Genomic DNA, 19,634 nt, shown 5'->3' on the forward strand with positions numbered 1-19,634 from the left:
AAAATATTTAAGTTTTTATTTATTATTCCAGTAAGAAGGATTCAGATATTCGTCAGCGTGAACTACTGGCAGCTGTCTCTCAGAGTTTGCTGAAATACTTACAAGACAATGCTCGAGAAATGGTGATGAATAAAGCAAAAAGTGTCATTGTGGCAGATATTCTGGGCCATGCCATTGGTGATTTGCAGCCTGCCATGAATGCTGTTGTTGAAGTGGCTGCAGAAGTCTTTGTCCCTGGAGGCAGTAATGATGAGGTAATGTGTTAACATTCATCTTTTATTTTAGAAATGTGCTGAGAAGGGATAATGGCTTTTATGTGGGGGAATTTTTTTTTGTGGAATTAACTTGATTAAAGAAAATGAATACAATGCATTTGATGCAATAAAAAACTCTAAAGACACTACCTGGGGATTATAAAATAAAATATGACACCAAGTCAAATGAGCTCTCAGTTAGCTGACAAAAGGGTTGGATTACAGTAGTCAATAAAGGAGAAAGGAGAGGTCAAAAAGGTGTAGGGAGGCAATTCCAGAACTTGGGAGCTGGAAACTGAAGACCCAGCCCTTAATGGTGTGGTGATTGACTTATTTTTTAAAAATCATTCCCAGTATGAGGGTGTTGTGGGCTGGGTCAGCATTTATTGCCCATCCCTAATTGCCCAGAGGGCAGTTCAGAGTCAACCAGATTACTGTGGGTCTGGAGTCGCACGTAGGCCCAGACCAGGTATGGGTGGCAGATTTCCTTCCCTAAGGGACATTAGTGAGCCAGATTGGTTTTTCTGACAATCAGCAATGGATTCATGGCCATCATTAGATTCTTAATTCCTGACATTTTATTGAACTCACATCCCACCATCTGTTGTGCCGGGATTTGAACCTGGGTCCCCAGAGCATTATCTGCGTCTCTCGTTTAACAGTCCAGTGATAATACCACAAGGCCCTCACCTCCCCTTGGAGAATGGGCAAAGGAACATAGAAATCTGAAAGGGTTGAGAGGCTGGGTGAGATCAGAGACCAGAAAGGCAAGGCCATGAAGGGACTTGAAAACATGGTTGAGAACCTTAATCTCAAGGTGTTGCTTGATTCAGATCCAGTGCAGATGACCAAGTACCAGGGTGATGAGAAACACACTTAACACATGGGCTGTGAAGTTCTGCTGTTTCATGGAAAGACAATCAAGGATGTATTGGAAAGTTCATCAAATGAGACTTTGTGGGTAGTGCTGAGGAGTAAGAAGGGGACAGTGTCACTGTTGGGAATGTATTGTGGACACTTGAACGGTCAGTGGGCAGGCGAAGGGGAAATTTGTAGACAATTAACCTGAGGTGTGTACAAGCAATAAAAATATAATTAGGGATCTCAACTTGCCCAACTTTAGTTGGGATTGTACTGGTATAAAAGGTTTAAAGGGGGCAGATTTCTTGAAATGCATTCAGGAGAGCTTTTTTTATATCAAGGTCCTACAAGAGCATTGCTGGAATTAATTCGGGGGGGGGGGGGAACAGAGCTGTACTGGTGGTTGCAATGGCAGTGGGTGAAGATTTTAATAATAGCAATCGATACACTGTGTACGTTTTAAATTTGTTCTAGAAAAGGAAAACAAATTGGTCTGCAGAAAAAGGTTTTGAATTGGGGAAGGCATATTTTATTGGACTAAGGAAGGATCTGGGGAAAGGAGCCTGGGGAAAGCTACTTCTGGGTAAATTGACAAAATGTGAAAGGGAAGGCATTCACATTCTGTGCAGGGTGAAATATAGCATACAGAACCGTAGAGGTCTGTGAATATTCAAGACTGGCTAAGAAAGAAAACAGGTACAAAGGAAGCAAAATAACAGAGGCTGTTGCTAGGTATAGACAGTGCAGAAGAGATCTTAAAGCAATTAAGAGGGCAAAGAGAGGCCATGAAAAAGCACTGGTGGACCTAAAGTATTCTACTCTTCAAGGGGAAGAGGATAACCAGGAAAAGGATAGGGTTTGTGTGTGGAGCCAGAGGACTTTGATAAGGCATTAGAAAGGTTCTTCACATCTGTCTTCACTTTGGAGACTGAGCATTTGGGAAGAGGGACTATGAGGTTCCTGAATAATCAGTGGCTGAAGGAACATATCCCTGAAAAATTAGATGTTTCACTTTGGAAGAAGTAACAATTCAAGGGAATACTAAATAAGTGACAGGACATTAGGAAGCTCAGTAATAGAGGCATTTTGAGATATTTGTCCACAGGTCCCTGAGGGAGCAGGGCAGTTTATTAAGGTGGTTAAGAAGGTTTTATGGCCACTTGTCTTTATCAGCTATGGCATAAATTATAAGAGCAGTGATGTCATGTTGGATTTGTACAGAACTTTGATTAGGCCACAGCTGTAGTGCTGTGAGCAATTCTTGTCACCTCCCTATCGGAAGGAAGTGATTGCATGTTGCCTGGGATGGAGCATTTGAACCATGAAGAGAGTTTGGATGGGTTTGTGTTGTTTTATTTAAAGCAGAGGAGGCTGAGTCAGGACCTGATTGATGTGTATAAGATTATCATGGACAGCATGGATAGAAAGCAGTTGTTACCCTTATTTAAAGGGCATAATGTTTAATTTTAAAGGCAGGAGATATAGAGGAGACATGAGGAAAATATTTTTCATCCAACAGGTGATGGGAATCTGGAATGCATTGGGAGGGGAGTTGATGCGGGAAACTTCACAATCTTTTAAAAAGTACTCAGATGAGCACGTGAAGTGTCGTAACATTCAAGGCTGTGGGTCAGGTGCGAGAAAGTGGGCCTCGTATAAATGTTGTCGGTGCAGACTGGATGGGCCAAAGGCCGTCTTCTGGACTCTATGGTTCCATGATTCTTTCTGTTCCCCATTTCAGCTCCATATGGTAGAGCATCCTGCAGGGCACCTGGTTCTTAAATGGTTAATAGAACAAGATGGAAAGATGGAGGAACTTGGAAAACCAGGTAAGTTTTATTTTGAGGGTGTGGACGTAAAGCTCAGGGTTATGTAATTAAGTTTAAACACGTTTTGTATGGTGAGACATCATGTAACATCAACATAGACTTATTGCACTTATGGAGTCGTACTACACGGAAACAGACCCTTTGTTCCAACTCTTCTGCTCTGACTAGACATCCCAATCTGACCTGCCATTTGGCCCACATTCTTATAACCATCCAGATGCCTTTTAAATGTCGTAATTGTACCAGCCTCCACCACGTACTTTAACAGCTCTTTCCATACACACACCACCCTCTCAATGAAAAGTTGCCCCTCAAATCCTTTTTAAATCTTTCACCTCTCACCTTAAACCTATGTCTGTTTTGGACTCTGCCCAAGGAGAAAGACCTTGTCTAGTCACCCTATCCATGCCCTGTATGATTTATAAACCTCTATAAGGTCACTCCTCAGCCTTTGAAGCTTCAGGGAAAGTGCCCCAGCCTATTCAGCCTCTCCCTGCAGCTCAAACCCTCTGGTCCCGGCAACATCCTTGTAAATATTTTGTGCACCCTCTCAGGTTTTAACATGATCCTTCCTATAGAAGGGTGACCAGAATTGTACGCAATATTCTAAAAGTGGTCTCACCAATGTCCCGTAGAGACACAACATGACTTCCCAACTCCTATACTCAGTGCACTGACTGATGAAGGCAAATGTGCCAAATGCCACCTTCACCTTCATGTCTACCTGTCACTCCACTTTCAAGGGACTATGTATCTAGGTCTCTTTGTTCAGCAACACTCACCAGGGCCCTACCATTAACTGTATAAATCCAGCCCTGGTTTACCTTACCAAAATGCAATATCTCTCATTTTCCTAAATTAAACTTCATCTGCCACTTCTCAGCATATTGTCCCATCTGATCAAAGTCCTATAGTACTTTGAGATAATCTTCTTCACTACATTACCAGTTTTGGTGCCATTTGCGAACTTACCAACCATACTTCCTCTATTCATATCCAAATCATTTATATAAATGATGAAAAACAGTACTGAACATTGTGGCATACCACTGGTCACAGGCCTCCACTTTGAAAAGGAACGCTCTACCACCACCCTCTGTCTCCTACCTTCAAGCCAGTTTTGTATCCAGTTGGCCAGCACACCCTAGATCCAATGAAGGGCTTTTGCCCGAAATGTCAATTTCGCTGGTCCTTGGATGCTGCCTGAACTGCTGTGCTCTTCCAGCACCAATAATCCAGAATGTGATCTAATCTCGCTAACCAGTCAATGATGCGGAACCTTGTTGAATGCTTTACTGAAGTCCATATAGACATCTTCTACCACTCTTCCTTCATCAATCTTCTTGGTCACGTCTTCAAAAAACTCCAGTCAAGTTAGTGAGCCACAATTTCCAATGCAAAAACCAATGTTAACTATCCTTAATCAGTCTTCCCTTTCTAAATACACACAGATCCTGTCCTCAAAGTAAGCCTAAACCAGCACTGGGCAAAACTAAGCATCTGTGTGTGCTGGAAAATCGAAACAGTACTTCCAAATTTTCATTTCAGAATGCCATATGTGTGGTACTATTTGAATGCGCTTTATATCAAGTCCAATCCTAAGCTAATTATTAGCTTTCAGTAAAAATATATGATGCAGTGAAACTTGTACAACCTGTAAGGTAAATCTGCAACAGTTGGAAATGAGGCATTTTGCTTTTCTTCAATATTTAGATCACATTCTCAAAGGACTTGCCTCAGCACGAAGCTGAAAATATTAACAAATGGAAAATTGAATATTAATAGCCTTCATTTTCTTTGATCTGAACTCGTTCCACTCTCTGATAAGAACTAATGTTGCCTTGAGCTCTGATGAGTTTTAAAAATGCTAAAGAACTTGTGCCAATAACGAGTAATTGTGTTTTTGCCTTACTGCATGGTTACCATATCCAGCAGCTGTGCCATTCTCCAGTGGGGCCATCAGATAGGGCTGTGCTTTATTACACGAACAAAGAGAACCATCTCTAGCCTTGAACCAAGAGCTAATTACTCAGAAGGCCATATTGCTTGAACCAGCCAGACAACTTCTACAGAGTTCCAGTGGGATTCTCCATCTGCCAAAACTAGGTCATCATTCAATCCCCACGATCCCATTGTTACTATTTATAGATCCTACTTCCACACAGCTGAGCAGTAAACCAACGTTTCCCAAATCCAGAGCATTGCTTCTGGTCCAAATCATTTATGCTATCAAGTTTTGAGAAGATTTGTAGCTCAGGTAGAGGTTCTGGCTGTAAGTTTGCTCACTGGAAGGTTTGTATTCAGACGTTTTGTCACCATACTAGATAACATCATCAGTGAGCCTCCGGTGAAGCCCTGATGTTATGTCCCGCTTTCTATTTATGTATTTAGGTTCCCTTGGGCTGGTGATGTCATTTCCTGTTCCCTTTCTCAGAGGGTGCTAGATGGGGTCCAAATCAATGTGTTTGTTGATATAATTCTGGTTGGAATTCCATGCTTCTAGGAATTCTTGTGTGTGTGTCTCTGGCTTGTCCTTCAGAAATCTGGAGAATTAAACAAGACAGACTTCCAAAAAATGAAACCAGATGGATGAAACACACCATGCTTCCCCAGATTACCCAAAATTCACAAACCAGGAGTCCCCTTCAGACCCATAGGCTCGCTACCTGGAATACCAACATACAGACTAGCCAAGGAACTAGAAGACCCACACCGCTCCATTCACTCCACCCAAGAATTCCTGAAGACCATCAAAGACACCAAGATAGAGGAGGATGAAATAATAGTCTCCTTTGATGTAACAGCCCTGTTCACATCCATCAACATCAACCTGGCCAAGGAAACACTGAGTACACTATTAGAAGAACCAAAGACACATACACCAAACACCACCAACTTCAGGGTGTAGGTTTGCTCGCTGAGCTATAGGTTTGATATCCAGACGTTTCATTACCTGCCTAGGTAACATCATCAATGGCGACCTCCAAGTGAAGCGAAGCTATTGTCTCCTGCTTTCTATTTATATCTTTCTCCTGGATGGGGCTCCTGGGGTTTGTGGTGATGTCATTTCCTGTTTGTTTTCTGATGGGTTGATAGATGGCATCTAGATCTACGTGTTTGTTTGTGGTCGGAGTGCCAGGCCTCTAGGAATTCTCTGGCATGTCTTTGCTTAGCCTGTCCCAGGATAGATGTGTTGTCATTAGCAAGGACAACATCATTAAGCTAGTGGACCTATGCCGTATCACCCACTTCACGTTTTAACAACAAAACCTATAGACAAATCAACGGAACACCCCTAGGATCTCCGATATCAGGGTTCTTAGCAGAGGCAGTAATACAGAGACTCGAACAAACAGCTCTGCCAACCATCCAACCCAAACTTTGGGTCTGCTACATGGATGATACCTTTGTCATTGCAAAACGAGACAAATTAGAGAAACCTTCAAGACTGTCAATAATATCCTTACTGGCATAAAATTCAGTAAAGAGGCAGAAATCTACAACAAACTGCCATTCCTAGATGTCACAGTAGAGCGAACGCCCAATGGGGAACTTCAAACCAGCGTCTACAAGAAAACAACACATTTGGACCAAATACTGAATTACAGAAGCAATCATCCCAACACCCACAAATGAAGCTGCATTAGAACATTATTTCAATGAGTCACCATACACTGCAACACAGAAGAACTACAAAGAGCAGAGGAACATCACCTACACAGCGTATTCAAAACGAGCGGGTACCCAATAAACTCAGTCAGCCGATTTCTCAGCAACAAACCCAAGTAAGCAAACAAAATGCGTCCAGAAACCCTAGCCACTCTCCCCTACATCAAAGACATATTGGAAATGACTACTCGGACCTCTTGGCATCATGGTAGCCCACAAACCACCAACACACTAAAACAGCAGCTAATGAACTTGAATGACCCTATACAGACAACAAGCAGAATGAACATAATTTCCAAAATACCTTGCAAACTCTGGAACAAACACTACATTGGACAAACAGGCAGAAAACTAGCCACCAGGATACATGAACACCAACTAGCCACAAAACGACATGACCCTCTCTCACTAGTATCCTCACATACAGAGAGGAAGGACACCACTTCGACTGGGGCAATGCATCCATCCTAGGACAAGCCAAACAGGGACATGCACGAGAATTCCTCGAAGCATGGCATTCCAACCGGAATTCTATCAACAAACACATAGAGTTAGACCCCATCTACCACCCCCTGAGAAAAAGAACAGGAAATGACATCACCAGCCCAAGTAAACCTTAACACATAAATAAAAAGTGGGACATAACACCAGTGCTTCACCAGAGGTTCAATGATGATATTACTTAGTATGGTGTGAAACATCTGAAAACGAGCCTTCCAACTCAATGAGCAAATTTACATCTATTTACGCTATATTGTTGGCTATTTCCTCCGCCTCCAATAACAAAGGCACACTTACTTTCTGCAAATTATTGTCCCATTTCTAGAACAAAAAAAGATGCAAACTTCACCATATATCTAATCAAATAACCACAACAAATATTTTAAATTTAAAAGAACTGTTGATAGATGATTCCAAAATATGATGTTAATCAATAATATACATTGGTAAGTTATACAGGGACTTGAGATTTTGAAGCGTTTTAACCATAAAATCCAAACCAGCAGAGCAACACTAAGGACAATGTAACTTCATAATTGTGACCATTGATTTAATGCCAATGCCATATTCATTCCAGTATTTTGTTGGTTGTGCTTAACCAGCATAATTATATGGGTACTACAAGATTGCTTGGCAAATTTAAATGTTACTGTATTTAATGCATCATAAATGAGTTCCATTACGCAGCTAGCCCCCAGGCAGCAACATGAGAGAAATGTTTTTTAGTAATTTAATTACTACGGCATTAGGCATTTTTGCTTTGCTCCTAGATGTTCTACGTTTGCTTTTAGGACTGGTTGTACTTGTTGTAATCAATGGTTATAGATTTTCTTCAATAGCTTTCCAGCGCTGGCTTAATTTCTCCAAGTGCTCAAAGATTTCAACTTTTGACAGTTCTCACATGCTTTGATGTTCCCTTGCTTGATTAAACACACCATTCCAACTTGAACTCAATTCTTTACTGACCGTTTCAAAGTGCTTCATAATTTTCTGAAGCCTTGCTTAAGAGCTGACTAGCTGACAAGTGTGACTTTAAATACTATGTTTCATCCTCAAGTAATCGTGCGTGAATCGTGATCAACCAAAATTTATTCAGTCATGTGAATATTTTTCTACGCTTCAATTAAATGGGAGCCTATGTCAAGTCCAGTTGCATTGCATTATGAATGTACAAAATAGTAGCAGTGAAAAGGTCACATGGTCCCTCGAAACTGCTTCCCCAGTTGATATATTGTGGCTACAAGTCTGCTTTCCTATCTGTATCCTATACCGTTTGACTCCCTTGTCAATCATGAATCTACCGAACTCAGCTTTATAAATATTCAATTACCTGACCTCTCTGGGAAGAAAATTCTCGACTGACAACTTTCAGAAGAATGCTTTCTCCTCAATTCAAGGCCGGTGATCAATTCCATTTGTTCAAAATGTTAACATATGAATACAATTATTAAACTTGGAAATGGACATAAACTTTCCTCTTGAACTTGCATTAGGTTATGCCATTTACTAACAATGTATAGGTATTTACGCATTATAATGACAACCATTTGAAATTAAAGTGAGCAGGGTATACATTCCCATTATTCAAAGTGATGTTGGTTTTATTTTAAAAGAAATACCTTTGCAAACCCGTTACCCTGAGACAACTGGAAGGGAAGATAGATTACACTGAGAGTCTTTGTAGTGTGGCTTCTTGGGGTGTCATTATGGCCAATTAAACGAATCATAGCAGTTAAACAATTCTGTTTATGTTTTTGACATACTTATCATAGTAAATTAATCTGTTTAAGGATCAGTTGTGTTATAAAAATGGGAAACCTTTGTTTGATAGAGGTGAAATGTAACTATTCCAGGGTATGACTTAAAAGGCCACAACACAAATACCTGAAGAAAACTACTTAATAAATTTAAATTTTTTTTTATAGAGTGCTTTGCAAGGACATTAGTAGAACGTGTTGGAATTGAGAGTCTAAAATCCTGGGCGCAGGTAAACCGTGGAGCTATTGTGCTTTGTTGGTAAGCATTAAATTAAACTCCAATTCATGGTCACATGATTTCTTTATATATTAAATAACTTAAATGTTTATAGATCAGATTGTGTATGTCAGATCTTTTAACAATAGAATTGGAAAATACATGGTCTTAGTGATGTGTGCTCTTGAAATGTGCGGAGATGTTCTAGAGAGCTTTTTACAATATGCTAAATGGTGAGTATTCCAGTTGGAGATAAAGTAGGATTACAACAGATTCAATTGAGAAGGTCCAAAGAGATTTTTGAAAGGTGAGGAAGATTGTGGAGATACCATTGGGAAGATCTGTAGGATGCGTGTGCTTTGGTGTTTAACTTAGAGTACATAATCTAAGTGGTTTGCTGACCATAATGGCCACTTCTGTCCACCAACCCCACCTTACTCCTCTCCATAATGTTGCTGCATTAATATCCTGATGGGCAAAGGTAAAGTGACCGTGGGGCTTTAGTACTGCTCTCTCATTACAGAGAGATGATTGTTGGTGAGTTTAATCTGAGGGTCAGTACGCCTAAGGTGAGGGACAAGGTTGAGAGGTTGAGGCATTTATGGTGACTTCAGCCAGTGAAGGGATTGAACCCACGCTGTTGGTGTCACTCTGCATTGCAAACCTGCCACCCAACCAGTTGAGCTAACGAACCTAGAAGTCAACCAGCCAATCATTGCCATTGGCGATTGGAGCAGTTCAGGTGCTGGCCATTCTGCGGTAAATAATTCGCCTGCCTTATCCTGAAGAATTTTCCATCATCTAAATGGCACAAGTCTGGAGTATGATGGAACACAGTTCACATTACCCAGGTTGTGTTGGGCTGCGACAGGACTCAAGCTTGATGCTCTCTTGAGACATTGTAGTTTGCTTTATCTGCACTAAATCAAATTCACTCTGTCCACCATCAGTTTACTGTGGCTGAATTGTATCCTGTCTATCAGATGTGGTGGAGCAACTCGGCATGGCTTTCCCCAGCAAATCTTCCAAGCTCCAGAGTATAAAGTAGACTGTAACATGATAACCCCTAAAGTTCTGCTCCTAAATTGTTTCCCTGCAGAAGCTTAATGCTCTCATTCACTTCTCATTACAGTATGGAATTTTATAATATCAAGTAGCAGCTACTTTCTCGGTGATGATCAATGTGTTTCATTGTTTTCAAGTAAAGTTTTCAATAAACTTTGCTGTGTATCTTGTTACAACACAACACACAGTTGAATTTAATCTGCTTTTCTCCTCTGTATTGGCAATACAGTAACTGGCGGAGCGAAATTAAACATCAAAGAAATGTAATTGATGTTTGTGGTTTTAAATCAAATAATCTTTGTTTTCAGTCCTAATCACGCGGAAGACAGAAAAACAAGTGTCAAGGGTTAAACACCAATAAAAACACAAAACTGGCCGAATTACTTCAGTGTTTTTCATGATGTGTTGTTCCACAGGCATCGATAATTGTTCCTCGTTTGATTTTCCACAGGCATCGATCAGGCCCACCATTTCAGTTCACCCAGGGGAATTTGGTCATTCTTATGGCTTAGCTTTTATTCTTGGAACATCCAGCAGCTGCTGATGGGAAGTTCCGCAGGGCCTTTCAAATCATCATGTTGTAATAATGACACCCAAACCCTTTCTCACAGAAAACACGGTCCAAAACCCAGTTTAAACTCTCGCTTCTCCCTGACAGACTGACCATCTCCTCCGCAAGGTTCCAGTCACCGTTCAACATCTGCCATCTGCTTGAGCATAAGGTCTCTTCCAGACTTGATGGAACCAATTCCCAGGGACTGACCTCATTAACAGCCAACTTTTGCTATCTGTTTAAACATAATGTGCTCCCCAGGGTCGAAGGTCTGTTAAATCTTTTGATCAAAACCCAACCTGCAGTTAACTCCTAGGCCTCGTCTCACAAATCAACAGCCGCTTTATTTGTTCTCTTGTCCTTTTTTCAAAATACAAGCTGCTGCCCATAGTTCACAGCTCCATGACAAAATTGAGAAAAGAATAAAAGAAAAATAATGAAAACTCAGCAAGGGTTCTAACAATTCAAGTAATTTCAGTTTGTTTGGTGTTTTGTTTTTTTTCCAATGAATTGCAGGAAGGTATTTGATTTCTGGAATCAGCTCTTGCAAAATTGTTTTAACCATGAGCTTTAATGTTTCTACATTGCTTTTTTCAGTCTTCTTCAGAGTAAGAATGAAGATGTATCCAAGAAAGTAAACAAAGCCCTCAAGAGGCTCATTCCCAAGTTAAAGATGATGGAAAATGTGAAGGGTGTAGAAATGTTGATAGAAAAATTGACTGCCAAGTGAAGGTGGAAAATATTGTGCCTCACTAAGACAGCTCAAAATGTTTCATACGTATAAAATGTAAAGGAATAATAATTTTAAAGGAATAGTAATTTGTTACAGTAACATTTTGCATCAGCTATTTTCAAGCTCCTAATGTTCCAAAATTCACGTTTTGCAATTGAAAACATAACCAACTGATTTCTGGCCTTTAACACCCAATATTTCTATGGGAGGACTTGAACAAAGCTATTGGTGACACAAAGTAGGCAATGTCATTCCAATTCATACTGTTAATATGAATCATGGTTGCAAAAGTTTCTGCTGTGGACTTTTTAAAAATTGGTTATCCCAAGTTGTTTATTTTATACAATAAAATATATGAAGTAATTGTAACATATAAAAAGAAGCCTTTCTGTATCCTTACTGCACCACCTTGTGATATTGTCATATGACCCACTCTTCCCATTTCTTCTCCTTATACTCTGAAATGAAATGTTTCATCACATACACTTTCAAAACAGATTCGAATTTCTTCTTGTCCCCTGAGAGAATTAGAAGCAACTTTCAGTGTATGAATCCACATTTATCCATATGGATGACATTGGTAACTTCGAACAGCGTGTGACATTCAAGACCAACATGTGAAAGGAAATTAATTATTTTCATTGGTGCTTATATCTAATATTTTAGATTTTAACTATTTGCCTTTTAACTGTGCAGTTGGATGCAGGGTAAAGTTCACCTTCAATAAGAAGCTATCAGAGCTATGTAAACTCATTGGATGTTGGTGTAAAATACGACATTATTCACAAGACTTTGGTCTGTTGTTCTTTGCATTATATTAGCACTGACAGGATGTATCCTGCAGCAGTTTTCATGTTGACAGTGCAATGGCTTTCATTAACTCTGACCCCTTTAGACCTGATCTAGCATTTCCTTGGGGGAGTTTGGGGGAGTTTTAAGTTACTCATGGATAAGGGTAGACCTCGGGTGGAATACTAAACTAGGGTAAGACTAACAATGATAATATCTGGTAGTAACTGAGGAAAGTAGAATGGTGGCAGATGTTTGAGGGTAAAGCCACATCTGGCATGTGGAAATATTTGGAGTAGAGTGGTGCTGGAAAAGCACAGCAGTTCAGGCAGCATCCGAGGAGCAGGAAAATTGACATTTCGGGCAAAAGTCCTTCATCAGGAATACAGGCAGAGTCCGTGAAGGGTGGAGAGATAAATGAGAGTAGGGTGGGGGGTGGGGAGAAAGTAGCATAGAGTACAATAGGTGAGTGGGGGTGGGGATGAAGGTGATAGGTCAGGGAGGAGGATGGGGGAAGGTAGCAAAGAGTACAGTGGGTGGATGGGGTTGGGATGAAGGTGATAGATCAGAGAGGAGGGTGGAGTGGATAGGTGGAAAAGAAAGACCGGTAGGACAGGTCATGGGGCGGGGCTGAGCTGGAAGTTTGGAACTGGGGTGAGGTGGGGGAGCGGAAATGAGGAAACTGGTGAAGTCCACATTGATGCCCTGGGGTTGAAGTCAGCTCCCCCTCCCACTCAGGCGAGGACATGGAGGTCCGGGCCTCCTTCACCGCCGCTCCCTCACCACCCGGCGCCTGGAGGAAGAACGCCTCATCTTCCACCTCAGAACACTTCAACCCCATGCGCCATGAAATGACCTTGACAAACAGGATTAAGGAAAATCCTGAACCTTTCATATGTATAGAATGAGCAAAAGTGTAGCTGGGGAAAGGGTAGGTCCGCTGAAGGACACAAGGAAACTTATGCATGGAGCTGGAGGGTGTGGGTGCGATTCTTAACAAATACTTAGTATTGGTATTCCCAAAGCAGGAGAACATGGTAAATGGTGACTCTAGAGATGGTTATGTGATATTCTAAGGTATGTCAGTATAAAAAGATGGTTGTGTTGGGTGCTTTGGAAAGCACTAAGGTAGATAGCATGCAAAATAACACTTTGATTTTTGTTGTCACATGTAACAAGATACAATCAGAAGTCTCCAGGACCTGATGGAGCCTTTCCCAGCATACTGAGGGAGGAAATTGCGGGGCATTGTATGAAATCTTTGTCTCTCTTGTCACAAGTGACGTTCTAGAGGGCTGGAGACTAGCTAGCATTGTTCTTTTGTTCAAGAAGGTCAGCAGTGATAATTTGGGAAATTACAGGCCAGTGAGCCTTGCTTCAGTAATAGGCAAATTATTGGAAAATTCTTAAAAATAAGTATTGCTGTCATTTGGAAAACTGTGGACTTACTATCGACCGACAACGTGGCCTTTTGCAGGGGGAGGTCATACATTACAAACTTGAGTTTTTTTGAGTGACAAAGATAATTGGTGATGTTGACATAGATTTTAGCAAGACCTTTGACATGGTCCCTCATGGCAGTCTGGTACAGAAGGTGAAGTCACATGGGGTCTGCAGTGAACTGGTAAGATGGATACAGAATTGGCCTGGTCATAGAAGACAAACAGTAGCAATGGAAAAGTGTTTTTTTCTGCCTAGAGATCTGTGACCACTGTGTTCTGTGGGGATCAGTGCTGGGGCTCTTATTGTTTGTAATATATATAAATGTGATTTGGAAGAGAATGAGGGTAGTCTGATTTGTAAGTTTGCTCATGACAAATGTTGGGGAACTGTGGATAGTGAGGATTGCCAGAGGATACAGCAGGGTATGGATAGGCTGGAGACTTGGGTAGAGAAATGGCAGGTGGAGTTTAATCCAGACAAATGCCAGGTGATGCATTTTGGGAGGTTTAATGCTGGAGGGAAGTATTCAATAAATGGCAGAACTCTTGCAAGCATTAACACAGAGGGATCTCCACATACAGTGCGCGGTTCTCTGAAAGTGGCAAGAAGGCTTATGATTACCTGTATTAGTCAGAGCATAAAAATTGGCCAGTCATGTTGTAGCTGTATCGAACTTTATTAAGGCCATGTTTGGAATATTGTGTAAATTTCTGGTCACACTACGAGAAGGATGTCGAGGATTTCGAGCTGGTATAGAAATGGTTTACCGGGATGTTGCCTGGTTTGAAAAGTGCTAGTTATGAGGAGAGATCAGACAAACTCCAGTTTATTTTCACTTGAATGTCAGAGAGTGAGGACTGACCTGATGGAGATTTACAAAGTTATGAGAGGCATGGCTGCAGTGGAGAATTGGAATCTGATTTCCAGGGTGAAGTATCAGTTATAAGGGCACAGGTTTACGGTAAAAATGAGAAATCTTAAAGGAGATGTGAAAGATGTGTTTTTCAGTACACAGAAGATGGTAAGTGTCTGGAATGCATCCCAGAGAAGGGGGTAGAAGCAGATACAATTGCAAAGTTTGAGACATCTTGACAGATACATGCATAGACACGCAAGATAGGGATGTGGACCGCACAGAGGCCAAAGATTTGTCATTTAGAAAGATATTGTGTCAGCACAGCCTTGGTGGGTTGAAGGGCCAGTTCCTGTGCTGTTCTTTGTTTTTTGATATGGTTATGGCTCAACTCCACCTTCCTGCCTGCCCTCCATAACCATGAACCAGTCCTCTCAGTTTTCTGAGAAAGAGAATTCCATTGCTTCCTCAATACTCTGCTGGCTTGCAGAATAATCTCAGCTACCTCAGGCTGGAGGCCCACATTAAAATAGTAATCTTAGATCCACTCCCTTTGAAACTGGATGTAAATTTCAATCATAATATGCTTCTGAATATGTCATTTTTAACCTAAAAATTTCCGGTGTAGCATGTCTGATGCTTTTTGGATTACCTGCACAAAGAAAATGTCATCATGTTAGATGGGGGCAAGTAAGTAAGATTCCATACACAACTTTAAACTTGCTGCTTGCATTAGAGTGCTAAGATTTCCAACATTAATTTCAAAAATATGTATTTGTTTGCATACTTGCTTTAAGGGGAAAACGGTGCACTGTACAATTTACAGGGAATAGAACATAGAATGATACAGAGTAGAGTGTGTGTTGCTGGAAAAGCACAGCAGGCCAGGCAGCATCCGAGGAGCAGGAGAATCAATGTTTCATCAGGAATGGCTTGATTTTAAGCTTACTGCGAAGCCTCATCCAAGGATGCCTACCTTGAAGAAGTTCACCTCCTCTCTCTACAAGGATCTCAGTAAGTCTTTCTCTCTCTCAATGCAAACCCCCACCCCAGTCATCTCTGCTGTGAAGCTCTTCAGTCACAAATGTCTGATTGGCTGTGCTTTTCCAGCACCACACTCTTGCCTCTGATCTCCAGCATCCGCAGTCCTCACTTTTTCCTCATAGAACGATACCGCACAGGGACAGGTCCCTTCGGCCCATGATGTTGTGCTAAACCTGACACCAAATTAAACTAATCCCTTCTGCCCACCCTTGGTCCCTATCCCTCCATTCCTTGCTTCTTGATGTGCTTATCTAGAACTCTCTTAAACACCGATATCGTATGTGCATCCACCACCACCCCGGCAGTACATTCCAGACTCTTATCGCTCTCTGTGTAAAACAACCTGTCCTTCATGTCCCCTCTCACCTTAAATGCATGACCCCTTGTTTTAGACATCGCAACTCTGGGTAGGAGATTCTGGCCATCAATCCTATCTATGTATATTTCCCTCAGCCTCCACCGCTCCAGAGAAAACCGCCTGAGTTTTTTTAGCCTCTCCTTATAGCTCATACCCTCTAATCCAGGTAGCATCCTGGTAAACCTCTTCTACACCTGCTCCGAAGCCTCCACATCTTCCCTGTAATGTGGCGATTAGAATTGAATATCAGATTAAGCTTGCTTTGTTTCACTCCACTGTATCTGAAGTTATTACAATCAGTCAGTGCCTCAGAGAGACACGTGGACTGGGATGCATATATGGAGGCTGCAAGTAAGTGTTTGAACTAATCTCTGGAGGAGGAGATTTAGAGGTTTAGCTGCTAGCTGTGAATCCATCAATTGTTCACTTCCAGCATATTGTAACCATCAATGCTTGTCTGTAATGGAACGTTGTTAGATTCTAATACGGTGTAGATCTATTTTTATGTGTTGCTCAGGATTAAGCAGATTCTTATTTACGCAGGCTTAATCTAAATTTAATTGACAATGACATTTCAAGAAGTGTACATTAATTTATTCAATGATGCAGCTCAAGCACCTTCACCTGTTCTGATAATGTGAATTGTTAATATAAAAAGATTAATGATGGGCCCAGAATTTAAAAGATACAGACTCATCTTATTAAAACAATTTTAATCATACTAATCTTGGGAACTGTATTAAACACAAAAAGACATTTGTATTTGGATACTTAAATCTTTAAAAACACAGAATATTATATCTATATTACCTCTTTAATACTGCCTGAACTGCCACAATCATTGTTGCAGTCATGATGCACTTAGAAATCTGATTTTAATGACTTTTGCAAACTATCGGCATCCTAGGAGTTATGATAGTCCAGTTAGGTTTGGTCAATCATCTAGATACTGTGGCTACAAGATCGGGTCAAAAGCTAGTAATTCTGGGATAACTCACTCCCTGACTTCCAAAGCCTGTCCACCATCTATGAGGCACAAGTCAGGGGTCTGAGTGAATACTCCCCACTAGCCTGGATAGATGTATTTCCAACAATACCTGAGAAGCTTGCCACCATCCGGGATAAATAGTCTACTTGATTAACACCACTTCCAGCATTTTCTTTCTTAAGTTATAATTAATAAATACATTATAAATCTTTTTTTTTAAGATCCTTTATATATATATATGAACCAGACAACCTGTGCCTGCTCCATACCAATGAAGGAAGTCTCAGGTGCAGCATTTTGATTGGCACAAGACTTGCTTCAGCAACCTTAAAAGCAGGAATTACTGAACTGCTTTCTTCGTCTTTCCGTCCACCTTTAAAAACCTTGTTTTTTTCCCCTCTATGTATATGTGTGTTATGTGTGTGCGTGTAGCTGTGTGTAAGACAGATTTTATAAAGGGGGCACATATTAATGGTTCCAAAACTTTTACCTATAGCTAGATTGTATTTCCCTGTAATAAATATTCATTTTTCTCAGGACAGAAACCAGGACCATGCTTTCTGTGAACCAGATTTAGAAAATCTGGAAAATTGAGGAATCTTGCATTTTTTTTTTGTGATGACACTGGGTATAGCAGGGCTTTATTTCCAGTGAACTAACCCAGTGAGTTGTAACAAAATAAGGTACATTAGGGACATTTAAGCGATCCTTGGATAGGTACAAGGATGATAGTAAAATGAAGGGTATGTAGGTTAGTTTGCTCTTGGAGTAGGATAAAAGGCCAGCACAACATCAAGGGCTGATGGGGTTGTACAGTTCTATGTCCTAAAACTTATAATTTATTGATATTAATTGGATAATTACCACTTATTGATAAATATTCTAAGTATTTATTTTCTCTTCCAATCTGTGAACTGATTATTCAAATGAAGAGTCTTGAATGTTGATGGTTCATTGACAAAATTACAGCAGTCTTAGATCAGAATCAAGTAATAACTCAATTAAAAAGGTTTCAGTTGATTAAAGGATGAATCACATTGAACAGCTCAGTATGATTTTAGGTGGGGTTCCAATGGTGCCAATTATTGTCTAACTGTTGAGTAGATCAAATATCATTTGGTTAAAGCAGTGAGTGCTTAGCTATGCAGACCCAGGCTCTGCTAGTTAAATTGATGGTATGAGGGTGGTTTTGCAGCATGAAAATTAGCTTCCATGCCTTAGTGAACCCCAACTGAGAATTTGCAAATCTCGAGGTCCAGGCTAGTTTTCAAAGATGAGTTCAAACCCCACTATGGTAATCTGTGGAATTTGAACTAAGATTTTAAAAATAATTAATCTTGTGACTGTCCCTTGCCATTTTAAAAATAACCATCTGGTTCACTAATGTACCACTAAAATAAATCTGCTGTCTTTACCTGCTCTGGCCTACATGCAACTTGGAACCCATGTTTGGCTCTTAACTGCCCTCTGGACAATTAGGCCTTGTCATGTCCCGTGAAAGAATAAAATGAAAAAATAATGACCTATTATCACTCCATCAGGGTAAAAGTGTAGACATTGAGCACCAGCCTATATCCAATGTTTTTCATTAAAATGTGCATCAATAATGCATTACAGGGGTTGCTGATTTATGACCATCTGACATACAATCCCTAACAGGGGTGTAATTTTAATGTCCTGACATATGATCATGTCCTGTAGTTACAAGCATCTGCTTTACATCATACTTCATTGTAATCTGACTTGTGTCCAAATCAACTTGTGAATGGGCTCCAGAACAAAACCCAATCAAAATGTTGGGAGGGACTGCCTGGAGTGCATTAAGGAGAGGAAGTCAAAGGAGAAACTTGGTAGATTACAAACGTATCAGAAAACTAACTTTTAAATTCTTTCAAGTTGTTTAAAATAGAGAGCTTTGAAAAGGGTGTCAGTGTTAACATGCCTGAAGTTCAGTTCGATTTGCATGTTTGTTTGTTATTCTCATCTCAGTCTGATTTGTAAGCAATTTCATCAAATGTCTTCACTGATGTTGGTTTATTTGGGAATGATTCAAAAACATTGAGGTGCTAAGCCAATGAATCAGATGGACAATTAACAATCTTATATTTGCCATGAATGCTGATCTGTTAGAATATGTAAAGCTAAATGATTTACAGATAAATACCTAAGTATAAATTTATCCTCCTTACAATAATTGAGATGTTCGATTTATTTGACATGTGTTTCAAGAATTAACTATTTAAAGTATTTTTTTCATATTGTGAATCTTACATTCTGTTCTTTTTTGAAGTGTTCTGAATATTAATGTTGTGCAGTTCTGCTTCAAAAGATTATGGTAAACAGTAATGAAAAAGGCTTGACATTTTTCAATGTACTCTCCCTTGTTCAGACAAATACATGAATGATTAACTCCAACTCCCCCATGCTGCGTCTCTCCCTCAACACCAAGTGATTAGAGTGGCAAATGCATTAGGTTTAAAACAGGTAACTTTCTAATGCCAGGTCTGAAGCAACAAGGTATAATACCAGGGATCACTTACTGGATAAGCGTTGATACGGTTTTCTCAGGTTGGACTGGATATATTTGGACAGTGAACTATTGACTCAAGTCTGCTTGGCTGTGGAGGCTTGGTGAGAAGGCATCTCTAATTAACAGTTGCCACTTAACTGTATTCACTTTAATTACTGATGAATACAACAATTGACTCACTTCAAATTAT

At 40.4% G+C, this 19,634-nt stretch overlaps 1 protein-coding gene across 1 annotated transcript in view; it reads left to right on the forward strand.

The window, feature by feature from the left end:
- pum3 (pumilio RNA-binding family member 3) overlaps positions 1 to 11,826 on the forward strand; it is a 50,633-nt gene extending 38,807 nt beyond the window's left edge. Inside the window, exons 15-18 of the mRNA XM_072590574.1 lie at positions 32 to 254; positions 2,857 to 2,944; positions 9,040 to 9,130; positions 11,304 to 11,826. Of these exons, the coding sequence (XP_072446675.1) occupies positions 32 to 254; positions 2,857 to 2,944; positions 9,040 to 9,130; positions 11,304 to 11,436 (535 nt within the window). The 3' untranslated portion in view covers positions 11,437 to 11,826. The remainder of the gene's footprint in view (positions 1 to 31; positions 255 to 2,856; positions 2,945 to 9,039; positions 9,131 to 11,303) is intronic.
- Positions 11,827 to 19,634: the final 7,808 nt, after the last annotated feature.

This window comes from Chiloscyllium punctatum, chromosome 2 (assembly GCF_047496795.1).
Source record: "Chiloscyllium punctatum isolate Juve2018m chromosome 2, sChiPun1.3, whole genome shotgun sequence".
NCBI classification, from domain to species: Eukaryota; Metazoa; Chordata; class Chondrichthyes; order Orectolobiformes; family Hemiscylliidae; genus Chiloscyllium; species Chiloscyllium punctatum.